This window comes from Lepus europaeus, chromosome 23 (assembly GCF_033115175.1).
Source record: "Lepus europaeus isolate LE1 chromosome 23, mLepTim1.pri, whole genome shotgun sequence".
NCBI classification, from domain to species: Eukaryota; Metazoa; Chordata; class Mammalia; order Lagomorpha; family Leporidae; genus Lepus; species Lepus europaeus.
The window spans coordinates 17317058-17334980 of NC_084849.1; the positions used below are offsets into that span (position 1 = coordinate 17317058).

At 57.3% G+C, this 17923-nt stretch overlaps 1 protein-coding gene across 1 annotated transcript; it reads right to left on the reverse strand.

Annotated features, from left to right (window-relative positions):
* Positions 1 to 647: 647 nt before the first annotated feature.
* SELPLG (selectin P ligand) lies at positions 648 to 17692 on the reverse strand. Its single transcript, XM_062182341.1, has 2 exons — positions 17630 to 17692; positions 648 to 2865 (listed from the first exon to the last, which is right to left on the reverse strand). Exon 2 carries the CDS (start codon positions 2858 to 2860, stop codon positions 1604 to 1606), a length of 1257 nt encoding a protein of 418 aa, XP_062038325.1. The 5' UTR covers positions 2861 to 2865; positions 17630 to 17692; the 3' UTR covers positions 648 to 1603.
* Between the last annotated feature and the right edge of the window lie 231 nt (positions 17693 to 17923).

Sequence of the window (17923 nt, forward strand, 5' to 3'; positions counted from 1 at the left end):
GTTCCGGGGGAGACGGCCAACGCCACCATCTCCCCTGCAGCTCCTCGGCCCTGGCCCCCCATCCTGTTCCTCCTGCCTCTCCCCACGGCTCCCCCCACTGACCCCCATCAAGCCACAGCCAACCCCTGCCAGCCTCGACTGGGTGAACTCTGGGGAGGCAGCGAGCCCTCTACCCCAAGGGGCCGCTGCAGATATTTTCCTAGAGAAGAACTTATTTCTGCTCCAGAGGGTAGGCCTGGGCATGCCGAAGGTCTTGTCTCGTCTCTCCGGGAAACCGACTAGAAGGGATTTGGAAGTGCTGGGTCCCAGGGTGGGCACTGGGCACGGCGGCTAAGCTGCCCCATGGGGGCGCCCACGTTCCATATCCGGGCGCACCTGGTTCGTGTCGCAGCTACTTCATTTCCAAGCACTTGGGTCCCTGCACCGAAGTGGGAGACCCGAATTGAGGTCCTGGCTCCTGCTTTTGGCCCATCCCAGCTCTGATTGCTGAGGGCATTTGGGGAGTGAACCAGCAGGTGGAGGACCTCTCCCTGTCTCTCTGCGGTTCAAATACAATGAAAAGCAATACATTTAAAGATATGTTTGCATCAAAAATAAACTCATCTTTTTATTATATTTTCCCATAAACTTTCTAAGGTGTCCTCTTATTTGTTGTCGGGCCCTTTAAGAAAAATTCCACCAGCCCCACCTATGAGATGCCAGCCAATCAGAGCTGTCGGACGCTGCCTCATGGCAAGATGCTGCTGGGTGTGCCCGGGAGGGGGGCATTGACGCTGAGAGGGGCCCTAGGCTGAGACTTTGAGGGGACCACTTCCTGTAGGGCAGATCTGAGTCATGGAAAGTTGAATACTATGGACCTCTGGCGTGGGTTTGGGGGAGACAGCCTTGGTCCCCCCACCCACCCCGCAACCCAAAATCTTCCCCAACCCCTCACTTATGTAATTGGGTGCACCTGTTTCCTGAGAGTCACCTATCAACCAAGGGGCTTCCTTGGGGGCTTGGGGCTGAGGGCGAGCAGCCAAGAGCCAACACCTCGCCCTGCGCTGGGGGAGGAAAAATCAAGGCAGGCTGTCATCTGTCGATCATGCATTTACTAAGGGCCCCGGGCTGCGTCCAGTCCCCTGCTGGGCAGTGGGACATGGCAGTGGACAGGATGGAGCCCACCCTGAAGGGGACCGTGGGGGAAGGTGAGCAAGGTCACCAGATAGAGAGGGGCTCCATCAGCCCATGCGGTCCCCAAGAAGAGTCTCCCCCAGGCTCCTCGGAGTGCTGCCCAAGAGAACCCCAACTGCCCCAACGCAAGTAGCCTGGGGGTCCCTGGCTCTGCGGTGGCCACCGTGGCAGCCCAGCGGGGCTGAGACTCAGAGGTCAGGAGGAAAGAGGAAGGGGGTGTCCGAGGCCCCACGCAGAGTGGGGAGGGGGAGAGGGTGTCCCTGGGCCCCCAGGGTTCTTAGCTGGAAGGCAGGGGCGGTGGCCACAGGGCCTGTGCCGTGTGGCAGCTCCCGTCTCTGTTTGCAATGGTCCAGGGCCAGTCCCTCGAGACCGCCCTGACCACTGGGCTCCCTGAAGGCCCCCCTGGGGGAGGCATGCGTGTGGGGAGGGGCTACGGGAGGAAGCTGTGCAGGGTGAGGTCATCCCCGTCGCGCTCCTCTTTGGCCTCCGCCTTGAGGCCGGGGCCCCTGGACGCGCGCCGCCCATTGGCGATGGCGGGGGTCCCGTCGCCAGCCTCGGGCAGCAGGGCGGAGATGCAGACCATCTCGGTCGGGGAGTAGCTGCGCACGGGGTAGGTGTGGTTCCTGCGGGACAGGCGGACGGCCAGCACCACGGTGCACACGAGGAAGACGGTGGCCACCAGCGCCAGTATGAGGATGGCCAGCAGGCACTGCTTCACGGGGATGCTGTCCGGGATCCCCACGGGGCCCGGCGTCCCGGGGCTCTGGGAGGGAAGAACCTTCTCTGTCTTCATGTTGATGACCGCAGGCACACTGCCGGTGGCCGTGGGGGTGCTCAGGTGAGTGGCAGAGGGGCCAGGCGCGGGCGTGGCCAGTCCCTGTGCCGCAGTAGGTTCTATGAATGGGGACTCCGTGCTGGCTGCTGGCTCTGTGGACAGGGCCTCAATAACACTGGATTCCATGGGCTGGGACCCCATGGCAGTGGTCTCTGTGGACAGGGCCTCTGTGGCTACTGGCTGCGTGGTCTCTGCCTCTGTGGGTGCTGGCTGTGTGGTCTTTGCCTCTGTGGGTGCTGGCTGTGTGGTCTCTGCCTCTGTGGGTGCTGGCTGTATGGTCTCTGCCTCTGTGGGTGCTGGCTGTGTGGTCTCAGACTCTGTGGCTGCTGGCTGCGTGGTTTCTGCCTCTGTGGCTGGTGGTCCCATGGACTGGGCCTCCTTGGTGACCGGCTCCGTGGACAGAACCCCCTCTGTGGATAGGGTCATGGGAACCATCACAGAGGCCAGTTGTGTGGCCAGCAGGCCCATGGAGACAGGCACGTTCTGCGTGGCCAGTTCCATGCTCAGATTCCCCGCAATCGCCCCCACTGTGTCCGGGCCAGCAGCGTGTCCTGTGCTGGCCTCGGCAGTGGCTGGCTCGGGCGTGCCCGGCCCCTCAGAACCTCTCTGCCCCGGCAGAGTCGGATGCTGGGGCTCTGGGGCCGCAGCCGCGGTGCTGTTGTCAAGCACATCGGGAGGGTCCGTGCCCTCCAAGGCGTAGTCATCGTGCAGGGCGTAGTCGTCCTCCGAGTCCTCCGGGACCTTCTGCCTCTGCCCCCAGTCCTGCTGGGAGTCGCCCCTCTTGGGGGATGGCCACTGCTGGCTGCCTCCGGGGCCCAGCAGGCTCAGCAGGAGCAGGAGGTGCAGAGGCATGGCACCTGGGGAGACAGGAAGTGGGGAGTGAGGAACCCACCTGACTGCACCTCTACACAGCCACAGCGGGGGGCTGGGGCGGGGGGGGGGAGGGGCCTGCTTGCTGGGGGTGGGCACTGCAGCTTCACCCATTCCCCTCTCCTCCCCTCCCCCCCCCAGCAGGTGCAGGGCAGGCCCGCACAGCCATAGCTGTTACTACTGTGATTGATCCGTGGGAACAAAAGCATCCGGGGTCCTTCCACTCCTGCCTGCGCCGCACAGAAACTTGATTTGCCCCCTTATCAGTTTTGGCTCAAACGTCTTATTCACAGGCCAGACAATCCATTGGTGGGGGCTGGTGCTGTGGCCTAGTGGGTTAAGCCTCCGCCTGCGACACTAGCATTCCACGTGGGCGCCGGTTCAAGTCCCGGCTGCTCCTCTTCTGATCCCATTCTCTGTAAGGCCTCTGGGAAAGGCAGAGGAAGACGGCCCAAGTGCTTGGACCCCCGCACCCATGTGGGAGACCCAGGTGAAGCTCCTGGCTCCTGGCTTCAGCCTGGTCCAGCCCCAGCCACTGTGGCCATTTGGGGAGTGAACCAGCAGATGGAAGATCTTTCTCTTTCTCTGTGTCTCTCTCTCTTTCTCCCTTTCTGTATCTCTGCCTCTCAAACAAATAAATAAAGCTTTGAGAACAACAACAATCCATTGAGAGTATAGAAAGAAAATATCAGAACTTCTTAACAAGCAGTCTCAGTGAGCATCTGTGTCACATCTCCTTTTTTTTTTTTTTTTTTTTTTTGGACAGTGAGAGAGAGAGAGACAGAGAGAAAGGTCTTCCTTTACCGTTGGTTCACCCTCCAATGGCTGCCGCAGCCAGCACGCTGTGGCCAGCACACCATGCTGATCCGATGGCAGGAGCCAGGTGCTTCTCCTGGTCTCCCATGGGGTGCAGGGCCCAAGGACCTGGGCCATCCTCCACTGCACTCCCTGGCCACAGCAGAGAGCTGGCCTGGAAGAGGGGCAACTGGGACAGAATCCGGCGCCCCGACCGGGACTAGAACCGGGTGTGCTGGTGCTGCAGGCAGATGATTAGCCTAGTGAGCCGTGGCGCCGGCCAGGTTTCCTTTTTAAAATGCTTATGTTTCTACCTACTTTAAAGGCAGAGTGGGAGAGAGAGAGGGAGAGAGAGCGCGAGAGACAGAGAGATCTTCTGTCCTCTGGTTCACTCCCCAAGCGCCCACAACAGCCATACTGAAGCCGGGATCTCCACGCCTCCTCCATGGGCGGCAGGGACCCAAGGAGCTGGGCCATCACCTGCTGCTTCCCAGGGTGCGCTAGCAGGAAGCTGGGTTGGAGGCAGAGTTGCCAGGCCTCGAACGAGACGCTCTGATGTGGGATGCGGGTGCACCAGACAGCGGCAGCACCATCCCCAGCCCCTCTTAATCTCTATTGTCTTCTTAATCTCTGTTTCCACATATATTGACATCCTGAGAGTCTGTGGGAGGCCGCATCACAAAAAGTCCCCGGAAGTCTGTGCGTAAGAGGGGTCTTCCCAGCGCTCCAGGAAAGCTTGGATTATGAAAAAGCTGCACCGCAGTGGCTTAACAGGCTAATCCTCCGCCTTGCAGCGCTGGCACACCGGGTTCTAGTCCCGGTCGGGGCACCGATCCTGTCCCAGTTGCCCCTCTTCCAGGCCAGCTCTCTGCTGTGGCCAGGGAGGGCAGTGGAGGATGGCCCAAGTGCTTGGGCCCTGCACCCCATGGGAGACCAGGAGAAGCACCTGGCTCCTGGCTTCGGATCAGCGCGGTGCACTGGCCACAGTGGCCATTGGAGGGTGAACCAACGGCAAAAAGGAAGACCTTTCTCTCTCTCTCTCTCTCTCTCTCACTGTCCACTCTGCCTGTCAAAAAAAAAAAAAAAAAAGAAAGAAAGAAAAAAGAAAAAGCTGCGCCGGGCGTTCCACTTCATTTTGCACCAAAATAAACGCATCTTTGCGCTCCATTTTCCCATGACTGTTTCTAGGAGCCCCTGCCCCAGGCACAGAGACCGGTGGTGTGCAGGAGTCCCTGAATCCAGTTCACAAACAGATTGGCGGCCCCCCAGAGCGCTCCCCGGGTGGAAGAGATCCTGATGCCCCCACCTCCGCGTCTCCGCCCCGCCCCAGCCCACACCCGTCCTCGGAGTCTCCAGTTGTCTCACGTCTTCTTGGTGTCTCAGCTTGGTCCTGCTGTCTGGCTGTTTCCTGGCTGGCACCATGAGTTACAGTGGGAATTAAAGGGGCGTCCGGTCTGCCCGACAAGCTCTCGGCCACTGCGCACCCCTCTTCTTAAGTCCTCCAGGGCCTAGAGCCATCAACAATACCCCCATGCCCCGAGGGGACTGCCACCTGTTCAGAGCAGCCCCGCCCCCGCCCCAGAGCTCACTGTCACCACGTTTGTCTGGGAGTGGGGCTGCTGTCCCTACCAAGGAGCCAGCCAGGATGGGGCCTCTCCCTTTCTCTCTCTCCCTGCGCTTGCCCCAGCTCGGCTGGTGTTCATACAGCTCCAAGCCTTGCTCTGCAGGATCCGGCAGTGAGTGACAGCGGGGTGGGGCGGGTCGCAGGTGGACACGGCCTCTAGAGCTGTGTCTGGGGCGCAGCGGGCCCCCAGCGACGGGGCCTGGGTGATTCCCCGCCTCCTCCCTGTGTGCCAGTCACACGATACAGAGCAAATGGATGATGCTCACCCTCCCTGGGTGGGGGGAGGGGGGCTGCGGCTTCCTCACAGGCCCCTCCGCTTCCAGGCTCGAGCCAAACTCTGACACATTAGTGACAGTGAGGTCTGATTCTAAAATGCAAATCTGATCACATCCTAAAACGACTTCTTAAACCAAGCTTCACCCTCTGCACGCACGCTTGGCCCTCGAGATCATCCCCATTTCATATAGAAAAGAACCGAGGCTCAGAGACGTGGAGCCACGTTCCCAAAGACACACAGCGGGGGCGTGGCCCAGATCTGACTTGAACCCAGTGAGGATTCAGGGGGCTCTGGAGGGGTGGAGGGGGCCCCAGGGAGGGGCACAGGCTTGGGAGAGAGCTGAGCTCGGTGTGGCTGGGGTCAGGCCGGGTGGGGGAGGGAGGGCGAGTAAGAGGGAGGAGGAGCTTGAGATTCTATGTCTGTGCCGAGGCCACATGCGTGGCAGGGAGGCCACAGAACGGCCACCGAGCGTGGCCGGTGGGGGGATGGCTGCTTCCTATTTGCCACGCAGGGAGGCCAGCTGCACACACAGCAGGTGCCACGCAGGGTGCAGGGCAGCTGTGAGGGGCGCTTGGAATCCCAGCTGTGCCACTCACAAGCTGTGTGGCCTTGAGACAGACCCCGGCCTCTCTGAGCTTCTACTTTCCCATCTGTAAAATGGGATAACAGCACCCACCCCCTGAGGCTGTTGAGAGAGGGCAACCAGATGAGGGTGCAACAGGCTCACAGCAGGTGCTGCATCCACGGCCCCAGCCCGGCCCCCCTCCCCAGGGCAGGAGCCACCCCCCTCGGAAACAGTCTGCGAATTATGAAAACGCTCCCACCCCACCCCCAACGTGGGCAGCGCCGGGTTCCTGGAAGGCAGAGGCCTTGGCCACTTCCTGGAAGTGTGAGGGAGGCCTCCAGGCCCCACCTGCCGGCTCCAGGGGGTGGCGGGCACCTTGGTGAGTCAGGACCTGATTATCTAAGCCCAGAGGCTAGGAGGAGGGCCTGGGAGGGGGCTGGGGCTGTGTTCCTGGTACAGGTGCTCGCCGTCGGCTGCCCCCCACCCCGCACCCATCCCCATGGTCCAGAGGCAGAGGAAGAGAGAGCGTGGGCCTGAATCCCATGTTCACCACTATGTAGCAGCTGCAAGACCTTCAGCAGGTCTCTTCACCCTGAGCCTCATCTGTAAAATGGGTGCTCATGCTTTGCAGCATGGTTGGGAGACTTGAAGGGGAGACCCCGCGGGAGGCTCCCGACAGGGCCCTGGTCACCTGGTGGACCTGGGGTGCGGGGCGGGGGTGGGCACAGTGGGTGACCCCCGCATGGTCCCTGCCATCCCACAGGCGACAGGGCCACAGAGGCCAGGAAGCTCCTGGCTCCCCCAGATTCTGCGTCTGCGCCGAGGCCACGTGCGTGGCAGGGAGGTCACAGAACGGCCGCCGTGCGTGGCTGGTGGGGCGATGGCTGCTTCCTATTTGCTACGATGCAGGCCGGTAGGGCCTTCAGAAAGTGCACGGAGAATGTGTGTTGCGAAGGCAGTGCTCATTTCCCGTCTTTTCACCCCGTGTTCCCACAGACGTCCGGGGTCTCACCACGTGGGTGCTCCGCTCACCTGCACGGCTGGGAAGCGCGGGCCGCGATGATTCCCATTGCACAGATGAGAAGGGCAAGGCCCGCAGCAGTGCCGCCGCCTCTCCTCGCCCCGGGAGGAAGGAAAGCCTCCCTGGCCGCAGCGGTGGGGCCTGCCCAGCCGGCTCGGAGACCGGGGCGACAGCAGCCACACCCCGGGGCCTTGATGCTGGCCTCAGTGGGTCAGAGGCTGCCCACTTCCTGGCTTTCAACCAAAAACCAGTTGCTCCTGCCCTGAGCCCCAGCCAGCCAGGCCGTGTGGAGGAGCAGCCTGCCCTGGAGACCCCGGCACTGTGTGGCCCCCGAAGCAGCCGCCAGGGGAAGGGAGACCCCTGTTTAGTTCCCAGGCAGGGTAACCGAGGGCATGGGACACGGGAACAGGGTGGAGGCCACACACCACGGACTCCCTGGAGCTTGTAACCTTGTACTCAGAGCGGCTGCAGCCACCAGAGACCAGCCTGACTCAGGGTTTTAAACACACAGCTTATGAATATGTATGATCATGAATATGTATGATCATGAATATGTATGACTATGAATATGCATGCTGATCCAGAAGGGCCCTCCCACTCCTCCCCTTCTTTCTTTTTAAAATCAATTAATAGGAAAGGCAGAGAGACAGACAGGGCTCCCATCCCCAGGTTTACTCCCCAGTTGCCTGCAACAGCCAGGGCTGTAGAAGCCAGGAACCAAAAAACTCAATCCAAGTGTCCCTGTTGGTTGGGGGGGCCCAAGCACTTAGGCCATCGTCACCTGCTGCCTCCCAGGGAGGCTGGAGTCAGGCACTGGGGCTGAACACTGAACCCAGATCCTCTGATATGGGACATGGACCTCTTAACTAATATCCCAAGTGCTAAGCCAGATGCCCACCCCCTACTCTTTTCCATACCCTCAATGCTCCCCTAACTCTTGCAATAAAAGTCCTGGCAAGGGGCCAGCGCTGTGGCTCAGTGGTTTAAGCTGCTGCCTGCAGCACCAGCATCACATGCAGACACTGGTTCAAATCCCAGCTGCTCCACTTCTGACCCAGCTCCCTGCGAATGCGCCTGGGAAAGCAGTGGAAGATGGCCCAAGTGCTTGGGCCCTTTCACCCATTTGGGAGACCTGGAAGAAGCTCCTGGCTCCTGGCTTCAGACAGGCCCAGCTCTGGCTGTTGCAGCCATTTAGGGAGTGAACCAGCGGATAGAAGCTCTCTCTCTCTCTCTCTGTAAACTCTGACTTTCTGTGGGTGATCCCATGAGGCTGCCTGCCTGGCCCATGCAGTTAGCCTGACTGCTGGTAGGCGGTGGGACCCCCAGGCACATTTCCCCATCCCCACCTTTGGCCAATCAGGTAAACGGCTCCCAGGTGTGGCCCAGGCCCACCTGGAAAGCTACCTTAGCTACCTGACCTTCAAGCTGATAGGAGAGGCATATTGGTGCCAGTGCCGGTTCTGCCCTATAGTTAGTGTTCCCCTTCTGCTGCCCCTTAAACGTGTTCGTCGCTGTGAATAAAGGGGACACGTGGCCCGAAGCCTGTCCCCGGTGCTCCTTGTGGAAGGACACTGTCATTCACTCTCCCCCGCAGTGCGGCCTTGAACAACTGGCGCCCAAACAGGGACCTGAACGTGTAAGGCAGGTGAAGAGCAGGGTCCTCCCCCGCTAGGTGAGGAGGCAGCGCCCGTCGGTCAGGCCCCCGATACCCCCCCCACTAGATGAAGAGAACACTCCTGTTTGTCCTGGGATAAGAGACCCCCGCCCTGCACGGGCTTCTGGGCCTCTGTCAGGGAGGAGTCCCCGTCTCGTAGAGACCACTGCCCTGCGCCGGCCCCAAAGACTCTGATAGGAGAGAGATCTCTGTCTGCCGCGGTCACAAGCCCCCCACGGTGACAAGGGGGTGCCCACGTCTTCTTGCTTTGCTCCTCCTCCTACACTCAGCCTTCTGCGCCCCTCTCCACCCCGCCCAGGCTGTGGGTGGGAGAGGGGAAGGAGGGGCTCGGGTGCTCCTGCAGACCTGCCCGGGACCTGCATTGGCTTCCCCCCAACATGCGACCTCTGCACGGGGAAGGGACCTTGCTCCTGGCGGCAGTGGAGTCCTCCCGGGCACGTGGTGGCAGATCAGCACCCAGCGACCTGCATTCCGGCCGCTCGGACCTGCACCTGGACCCCAGGCTGCCCTGCGGGAAGGGGGCAGTGCCCACTCCAGCAGGCCCAACCATGGCCCCCCCAACCCTCCTGCTCTGCCAGCTCCTATGCCAACCTGCTGATGCCAGTTTGGACAGAAATGAGAAAGATGTTTCAATTTGGCCCTCTAGTTACTGTCACAGATTGTCCCTGCCTCGTCACTGAACACAGGTGTCCAGTGATGGGACAAAGGGTCATCAGGCTTGCTATGGCCCCTAAAGTAAATGTTGTGATCTCTGGTTTAATGTCACTGATTTATACCTAGGGCTTTATGAAGAGGAGTAGAATTTGACACACATGTGACTTTGACCTCAGTGATATAATATCAGCATCTTCGGTCACCTAGGAGTAATTGCTGTATGTAAATTGGGTTAAGCGAATGAGATGAATGTGTCTATACAGAAAAACTATTTGGGCTTGCTAGCACGTTTTCATAAACTGTCCATGTGAAGATAGCTCAGCACCACTCAGAAGAAACTAAGCTTGAAATTTGATGTGTTACCTTATTTTTTTTTTTTATTTGACAGGTAGAGTTATAGACATTAAGATAGAGAGACAGAGAGAAAGGTCTTCCTCCCGTTGGTTCACTCCCTAAATGGCCACAATGGCCGGCGCTGCGCTGATCCGAAGCCAGGAGCCAGGAGCTTCTTCCTGGTCTCCAGTGCGGGTGCAGGGGCCCAAGCACTCGGGCCATCCTCCACTGCCTTCCCGGGCCACAGCAGAGAGCTGGACTGGAGGAGGAAGAGCAGCCGGGACTAGAACCTGGCACCCATATGGGATGCCAGCACCACAGGCGGAGGATTAGCCAAGTGAGCCACGGTGCCAGCCCCGAGATGTGTTACCTTATTTTAAAATGTCGTCTTGATTTGAGGATTTTTAAAGGGTTCTTTCAAAATGTAAATCAAGGAAATCAGCAGAGGGAAGACAAAAGCTACAAGTCTGCTAACATAGAACTAGAATCTGATCCTCTGTTACAACAATGAGGTGTTTACAATGCATGTTAGTAAATATTCCAAAATAGTGTTAAGAATCTATTTAAAAACCTGCAACATCTCTTTTGATAGCCGTGTTTAATTGGTGACTCTGCTCAGCTTTCCAGCCAGCTCCAGTAAGCTCTTCTCTCTCCCCTAATTCTGACTCTGTTAAAACGGTCCCAAATGATGGCATTTGATTCAATGCACCAGCTCTTAAAGTTTTATTTCTGGCCGGCGCCGCGGCTCAACAGGCTAATCCTCCGCCTTGCGGCGCCGGCACACCGGGTTCTAGTCCCGGTCGGGGCACCGATCCTGTCCCGGTTGCCCCTCTTCCAGGCCAGCTCTCTGCTGTGGCCAGGGAGTGCAGTGGAGGATGGCCCAAGTGCTTGGGCCCTGCACCCCATGGGAGACCAGGAGAAGCACCTGGCTCCTGCCATCGGATCAGCGCGGTGCGCCGGCCGCAGCGCGCCAACCGCGGCGGCCATTGGAGGGTGAACCAACGGCAAAAAGGAAGACCTTTCTCTGTGTGTGTCTCTCTCTCTCTCACTGTCCACTCTGCCTGTCAAAAATTAAAAATAAATAAATTAGAAAAAAAGTTTTATTTCTGATTTTTGGAACAACCAGAGACACAGATTTTGTGTTATGTTAAAGGAATCTACTCTAATTGTTTTTAAAACAACTGAGTTTTGAAGGAGTTAAATATATGCTTATTCTAAAACATGTATTACCTTGTCACAACGATCAGATCTGGTCTATACTATATCATGATGTTAAGGGATCTTATTTCAACCACGTATTTTAAGCTTTGGCATCCTTGACAGGCATTCAAAAAAATCAACGTTCCAAAAGATTTGGACTTTGATATTTCCAGCTGGGCCCCTGGAAATGTCAAAGGACCTGTGTCTCTCATCTTGCAGGGACACCAACTAGCCAGGCTGTTCGGATTGTTAGAAGTGCTGTGAAGATGTGAAGTGGGGCTAACTTTTAAGTCTTGATAATATAACATGCTACTGATACAAATGTCTGAGAGTTGAAGAGTCGAGTGGTCTTGTGTTACCAGACGTGATGGCTATCTTACTGAGAAAGGCCCAGAGGCCTAAAAGGTGCTTTGAAAATACTGTGGGGAGTAAGCAAGTGCCTGTAGTTGGTTAATGAGTTCATAATTTTAAACATGGCCATTTGAAACCCTTTGTCATCCAGTTTTGTATCAGCTCGCCTGCTCATACAACTAAAACATCGTTGGTTCTGTGCTTAGCTGTCCTCCTAGGGGTTCCAATGGACCTTTAATGCCACTGCTATTGTACTCAGTGCTTTGGGGTGGCTCTGTAAACAGATGAAGCCAGTAACGCCCTAGGGGTTCCGACTGGGAGAAAGTATGGTTAATCAAGGTTACCAAGAACAGAAGGTAATTCTAATTGGTTGATGGTAATAAAAAACAGCTAAAGATTAGGAAACTATTACTAAACCTGCTTTATTGTTCTATCTCGTATGTTGTGTTATGCGTGTGTGCATATTGTTTGTCTACATAGAAAAATTTAATAAGAGCTCTCTTAATTGGCTTATAAATGAAAGATTGCTCATAAATTTAAACTGATAAAATTAATCGAAGGTACATTTGATTCACATGACCTGGATCTCTTTGTCAGATGTTTTAAATCTGTTGGTAGAAAGAAACTAAAAATGTTTTATATGTTTGTGCTTGAGTTTGCTGGTTAAACAAGCTATATCATGTTAGATATTTAAAGATATTTCCAAACACATGTATTCTTTTTTTTAAATTTTTTTTAAAAATTTTTTGACAGGCAGAGTGGACAGTGAGAGAGTGAGAGAGACACAGAGAAAGGTCTTCCTTTTTGCCGTTGGTTCACCCTCCAATGGCCACCGCGGTTGGCGCGCTGCGGCCGGCACACTGCGCTGATCCGATGGCAGGAGCCAGGTGCTTCTCCTGGTCTCCCATGGGGTGCAGGGCCCAAGCACTTGGGCCATCCTCCACTGCACTCCCTGGCCACAGCAGAGAGCTGGCCTGGAAGAGGGGCAACCGGGACAGGATCGGTGCCCAACCGGGACTAGAACCCGGTGTGCCGGCGCCGCAAGGCGGAGGATTAGCCTGTTGAGCTGCGGCGCCGGCCTAAAATACCTGTATTCTTAAAATGTATAGAAGGCATTGGACCGTCCGGTAAATATTTTCCTGAGTTGTTATTTAACAGTTGGAACTGTTGAGACTTCATCTGATGTTGCTGTTGTCAGTGGCAACCTGGGAAGCCCGACTCGGTCCCTCACTTCTCTGTTCTCTTTAAGATGGGAAACGGACTGTGCTCAGCGAGTCTCCCAGAGGTACCGTTTGATTTTCAGATCTTATGAAAGGACTGGCTAACATTTTCTGTGTGATAGCATAGCCAGAATGAAGGCTTAAATCATAACTTCACAGCTGAACTTGCTCACCATGAGGTCCCAAATCCCCCTGGGCTAGATGGTGAAACTGACATCTTAAGTTTTAACATAATTAGGTAGATTGGATTAGGTTGTAAAGTGACCATATTAGATTGGATTGAGTTTTAAAGTGGTCGTATGGATGAGACTAATTGTTAAAGTGATCCTGTCAATAAAATTAATAGACTTGGCTGGCACCACGGCTCAGTAGGCTAATCCTCTGCCTGCAGCGCCGGCACACCGGGTTCTAGTCCCGGTCGGGGCGCCAGATTCTATCCCGGTTGCCCCTCTTCCAGGCCAGCTCTCTGCTGTGGCCCAGGAGTGCAGTGGAGGATGGCCCAAGTGCTTGGGCCCTGCACCCCATGGGAGACCAGGAGAGGCACCTGGCTCCTGGCTTCGGATCAGCGCGGTGCGCCGGCCATGGCGGCCATTGGAGGGTGAACCAACGGTAAAGGAAAACCTCTCTCTCTCTCTCTCTCTCACTGTCCACTCTGCCTGTCAAAAACAAAAAAAAAAGATAAAAAAATAAATAAAATAAAATCAATAGACTTTAAGAGGAGTGAGTGCTCCTCCATGGGAAGCAGAATGGCGGTTGCTCCAAGCAACGCTCAGGGACCTCAGAGTCACCCTAAGAGCGTCTGGTCTGGCGAAGGGCCCCCGAGAGCATTTCAGGCGTGGAAAGCCGGGACACTCGTGGGAACAGGTGTCCCTACGTGGAGAGCCCCCCAGTGGGAAGAAGCGGCCATCAAAGAAGGATGCACGTCTCTCCGGAGGGAGGAGAGAGCTTCCACTCCTCTGTGGCCTTGTCTGAACCCTGAGGGACACGTGCACTCAGAAGGCTTCCGCAGCCTGGGCGGCTCCTGTCAAGAGCCTTGGGTGGTCAGTGACGTCACACATAAGAGTGTTCATTGTTAGGCCGGCGCTGTGGCTCAACAGGCTAATCCTCCGCCTTGTGGCGCCGGCACACCGGGTTCTAGTCCCGGTCAGGGTACCGGATTCTATCCCGGTTGCCCCTCTTCCAGGCCAGCTCTCTGCTATGGCCCGGGAAGGCAGTGGAGGATGGCCCAAGTGCTTGGGCCCTGCACCCCATGGGAGACCAGGAGAAGCACCTGGCTCTTGGCTTCGGATCGGCGAGATGCGCCATCCGCAGCGGCCATTGGAGGGTGAACCAACGGCAAAAAGGAAGACCTTTCTCTCTGTCTCTCTCTCTGTCACTATCCACTCTGCCTGTCAAAAAAAAAAAAAAAAGAGTGTTCATTGTTAAATCAACAACGGGAGTCACTGTGCACTAACGCCCCATGCAGAGGGGGCAGTATGCTCCCCCCGCCCCCACGAGCACTTGAACTTTGTTCCTCTCACCTTAAAGACGAAATCTATCGCAGCAGAGTTACCTAAATGTAAGATCAGCAATCATGCTTCTAAAAAAAAAACCAGTTTTGCTAATAAAAAATACGGTAGACTACACAGCTTCCTGTAACGGTCCTGGCAGAGGAGCGCCCCGGGCACAGAAAGGCCCCACGTGCCTGCTTCCTGGGCCCAGAGGAATCCTGGGATGCTTCTCATGGACCTTATTGTCCTGTGGCAAAAGGAAGCAACGAAGGCAACAGTCCTCTGCCCCCTCTCGGTGACGTGGAGCGAAGACCTCCCAAACCGAAACCAGGGGCGGAGCTGAAGAAAGGTGGAGTTCAGGCAAAGCTGTGGAAGTACGACTTCCTGTTGACTGAGCTGTGACAATGCTCCTTCTACCTTACATTTCTCACTCCTCCACCCCCACCCCGGAGCCGCCAGCCCTGAGACCCTGGAGGCCTCTCCCAGGTCCAGCCCAGTGTTCTCCGGGTCCACGGGTTGCCCCACAGAGGGAGGGGCCTGATCCCCTCCTAATGATGGGGAGAGGCTTTGCTTGTGTCTTTCCAGAGATCGCTCCGCAGCCTGTGTGGATTCCGGCCCGAAATGTCGAAGCCTGGACCCGCATCTCCGAAAGCCGATGTCCGACAAGTCCACTCCAACGCCTTTCCCTAAACAGGACATTCCTGGAGAGATCCCCTGCAGATCGGCGACGGCTTAAAGGGGCGGGACCTTCCCAGGTGCTGCTGCGCAGGACCACCTGCGTGCAATTAGGGTTCAACGTCTGCCTCTCAAGTGTTCACAGGTGAACTCGAAGGCCACGCCCCGCTGGCCCAGCGATCTTAAGAAGTGAAGCCTTCGTCACGTCAAACAGCAAACGTGCTGTACCCGCCTCTTCTGAGTCTGGGAACTGTTACTGACAATAAACGCCTAACGGTTCTTGCATTATAATTCTCTGTACTCAAGCTGGATGGGCTTGTAGTCCATCATCACCCACTGTCTGGGAGTCTGTAAGACACGTTCTCGTCACCTTAAAGGGGCGCTCCGCTTACAGCTGGTCCAGTTTTGCCCAATACTAATGGACAAACTTACACATTTCAGAACTCGACTTCTGGGAGCAACTGACCACGCGGGGGACGCAGACATTGGCGGTGACCGAGAATGGTCCAGCTCACAAAGCGAAATTCGTAAGAGGAGATAGGCAGAGACTTCCAGAGCCAGGACGGGCAGGGCCTGCACCACGCCCCTCAGAACCAGGCAGCAGCTACAGAAGATGTGATGATTCTGTGCGGTGGGACCCCCCAGGCACATCCTCCCCACCCCCGCCTCTGCCAATCAGGTAAGCTGCTCCTGGGCGTGGCGGCCCAGGCCCACCCGGAAAGCTGCCCTCGCTGATTGGAGAGGCATATTGGCGCCGGTGTGGGTTCTGTCCTATAGTTAGTGTTCCCCTGAGTTAGTCACGCCCCTTCTGCCTGCCCTTCAAACGTGTACACGTAGCTGTGAATAAAGCGGACACGGGCGCCGAAGCCTGTCCCCGGGCAGTGTGGACTTCGCAGGATGAGTCCACAACTTTCAAATAAATAAATAAATAAATCTTCAAAAGAAAAAAAACAGTCCCGGCCAACTGCTCCCTGGGGAGGCAGCTTCCCGGGGGGCTGTGTGTTCCTTCCACGTCCTTTGCGTGTCACAGAAAATACAGCTCCTCTGAGCACGCACCAGAGCCCGATGATTTGGCCACACCCAGGAGAGGGAGCCCGTGTCTGCTAAGTTGAGGTCAAGCCAGAGTGCAGGGGTCCTGCCGGGTCCCGCTGCAGCCTGCGTCCTGGTGGGCCGGCCAGGCCTTGCCCTAGCGCGGGAGGCACGCCCATCCCAACCAGTCCTGGCTCTGGCCCTGACGAGCTGTGTCGCCTGGGACGATTCCACTCGCTTTCCTGGGCCGTGGGCTCCTCCTCTGGAATACGGATGCTGCTTGCCTGCCAACGGGGCTGTGTCCTGATAAACCCATGGTCACGTGAACATATCATGTGTCATCTGATAAGCGCTGGAGCTGTGGCGCAGCGGGCTTAGCTGCCGCCGACATCCCCTATCCGAGCGCTGAGTCCCGGCTGCTCCGCTTCCAGTCCCGCTCCCTGCTAATGTGCCTGGGAAAGCAGCGAAGGATGGCCCAAGTGCTTGGGCTGGGACTCGAACCCAGGCACTCTGATAGAGGATGTAGCATCTTCACCGCCAACCCCCGACTGCGTCTTCCGGAATTACCCTGCCCGGCCGGTGCCACTCGAATACCCCGGACGCGCCGTGCATCTGGCTAACATCCTCCGCCCTTTCCAAGCCTGTGAGCCCCGTGCCAGCTGAGACTTTGCACCCCGCCCGTGAACCAAGTTCTGCCTATTGGCACCCCGGTGATTGGCTGGCCTGAGACGGAGGAGGTGAGACACTCGGCACAAAGGAACTCAGTGAGCCCTAACCCTGGTTCAGGTTTAACAGACAGACGGACAGACACGCACGTAGCGGCCACCTACCTCCTTCCAACCCACCAGCCCCCGTGCCACCCTCCTACTCCAGTTCAGACAGCTCTTCTCCCCCAAGCCTTGGTTTCTCATCTGTAAAAGGGGGCGCTGGGCACACACCAGGGTTCTGGTTTGATTCTCTGCGGTCCCCCGGCTCCTTCTCTCCGGTATCCCCGGGCTGCCGGCCACGCCTGGGGAGGGCGGTGCCCAAGCCCCTAGGTCATCCCACCTGGGCTGCCCTAGAGGAAGCCACTGGGGGGGGGGGCTGGCACCTGGGAGCCACCTGCTGAGCCCTCTGCCCACTGAGCGGCCCCGGGAGGGGCTCGGGCACAGAGACAGGGAACGGAGGCCAGGAAAGAGGAAGAGAGAATTCCAGGCAACAGGAACCCTGATCTTTGTGGAACGTGTGCGCGCGTGCATTTTTGTACACATGTGTATGCATGCGTGTTGCATGTGCACGTGTAGGGGGGACCGCGCTAACCACCAGCCCCCACCACTATCCTTTAGCGTCCCTAATTTACACCAGATACAAATTAACACAATCATCCTAATTCCTGCTATTGTTTCTCTTGCTAACTGCAGCACCCAAATGCTAATGCTCCAGTGGTTTGCAGAATGACCTGTGCAGCTCCCCACGGAGATGGAATACGGACAAATCCTGCTCCCCTCCTGCTTCCTGGACCCTTCCAGACCTAGTCTCAGCTCCGGCCCTCAGCCTGTGTGGGCCTCCGTTTCCCACCCGTGGAAGGCAGGGGTGGGATCATATCTGGGGAGCACCCACAGTCTCTCCGGCGCAGGCAGCAGGAAGATACTGGGGGCAGGGTCCGGAAGGGGCATCAGATAGGGCCAAGGCGCCAGGGAGAGCTCAGGCCCAAGCCCTCGGAGTCCCAGGTCACCCTCTCCAGGGACCGCAACTCAGGAGGGTCCCCCGAAGTCCTACCCCAGGCCTGCTGGTGGCCACGAGGCAGACCCTGGTCCCCGGGACCCCCGGCCACCCTCAGGGGGTTGGCGAGCGAGCACTTACCGCGCTCAGCAGAGCATGGGACAGCCGCCCGCGGGCCCGAAAGTGGCTTCTCTGTGTTGACAACAAGGCCCCAGCCCGGACTTCTGCGGTCCCCACCCCGCCAACCCCCAACGGCTCTGTGTAGAAGAAGGAAGCGAGAATGTGATTACTCAAGTGGGGCCACACCCTCCTGCAAGTGACAGCTTCAATGACAACAGGGACAACCCTTGGGGGGGGGGGAGTGACCTGGGGCCCTGCTGGGTTTGATTTCGTCCTGTACTCCTGCAATTCTGGAAACCATGGGGTGGGGAGGGG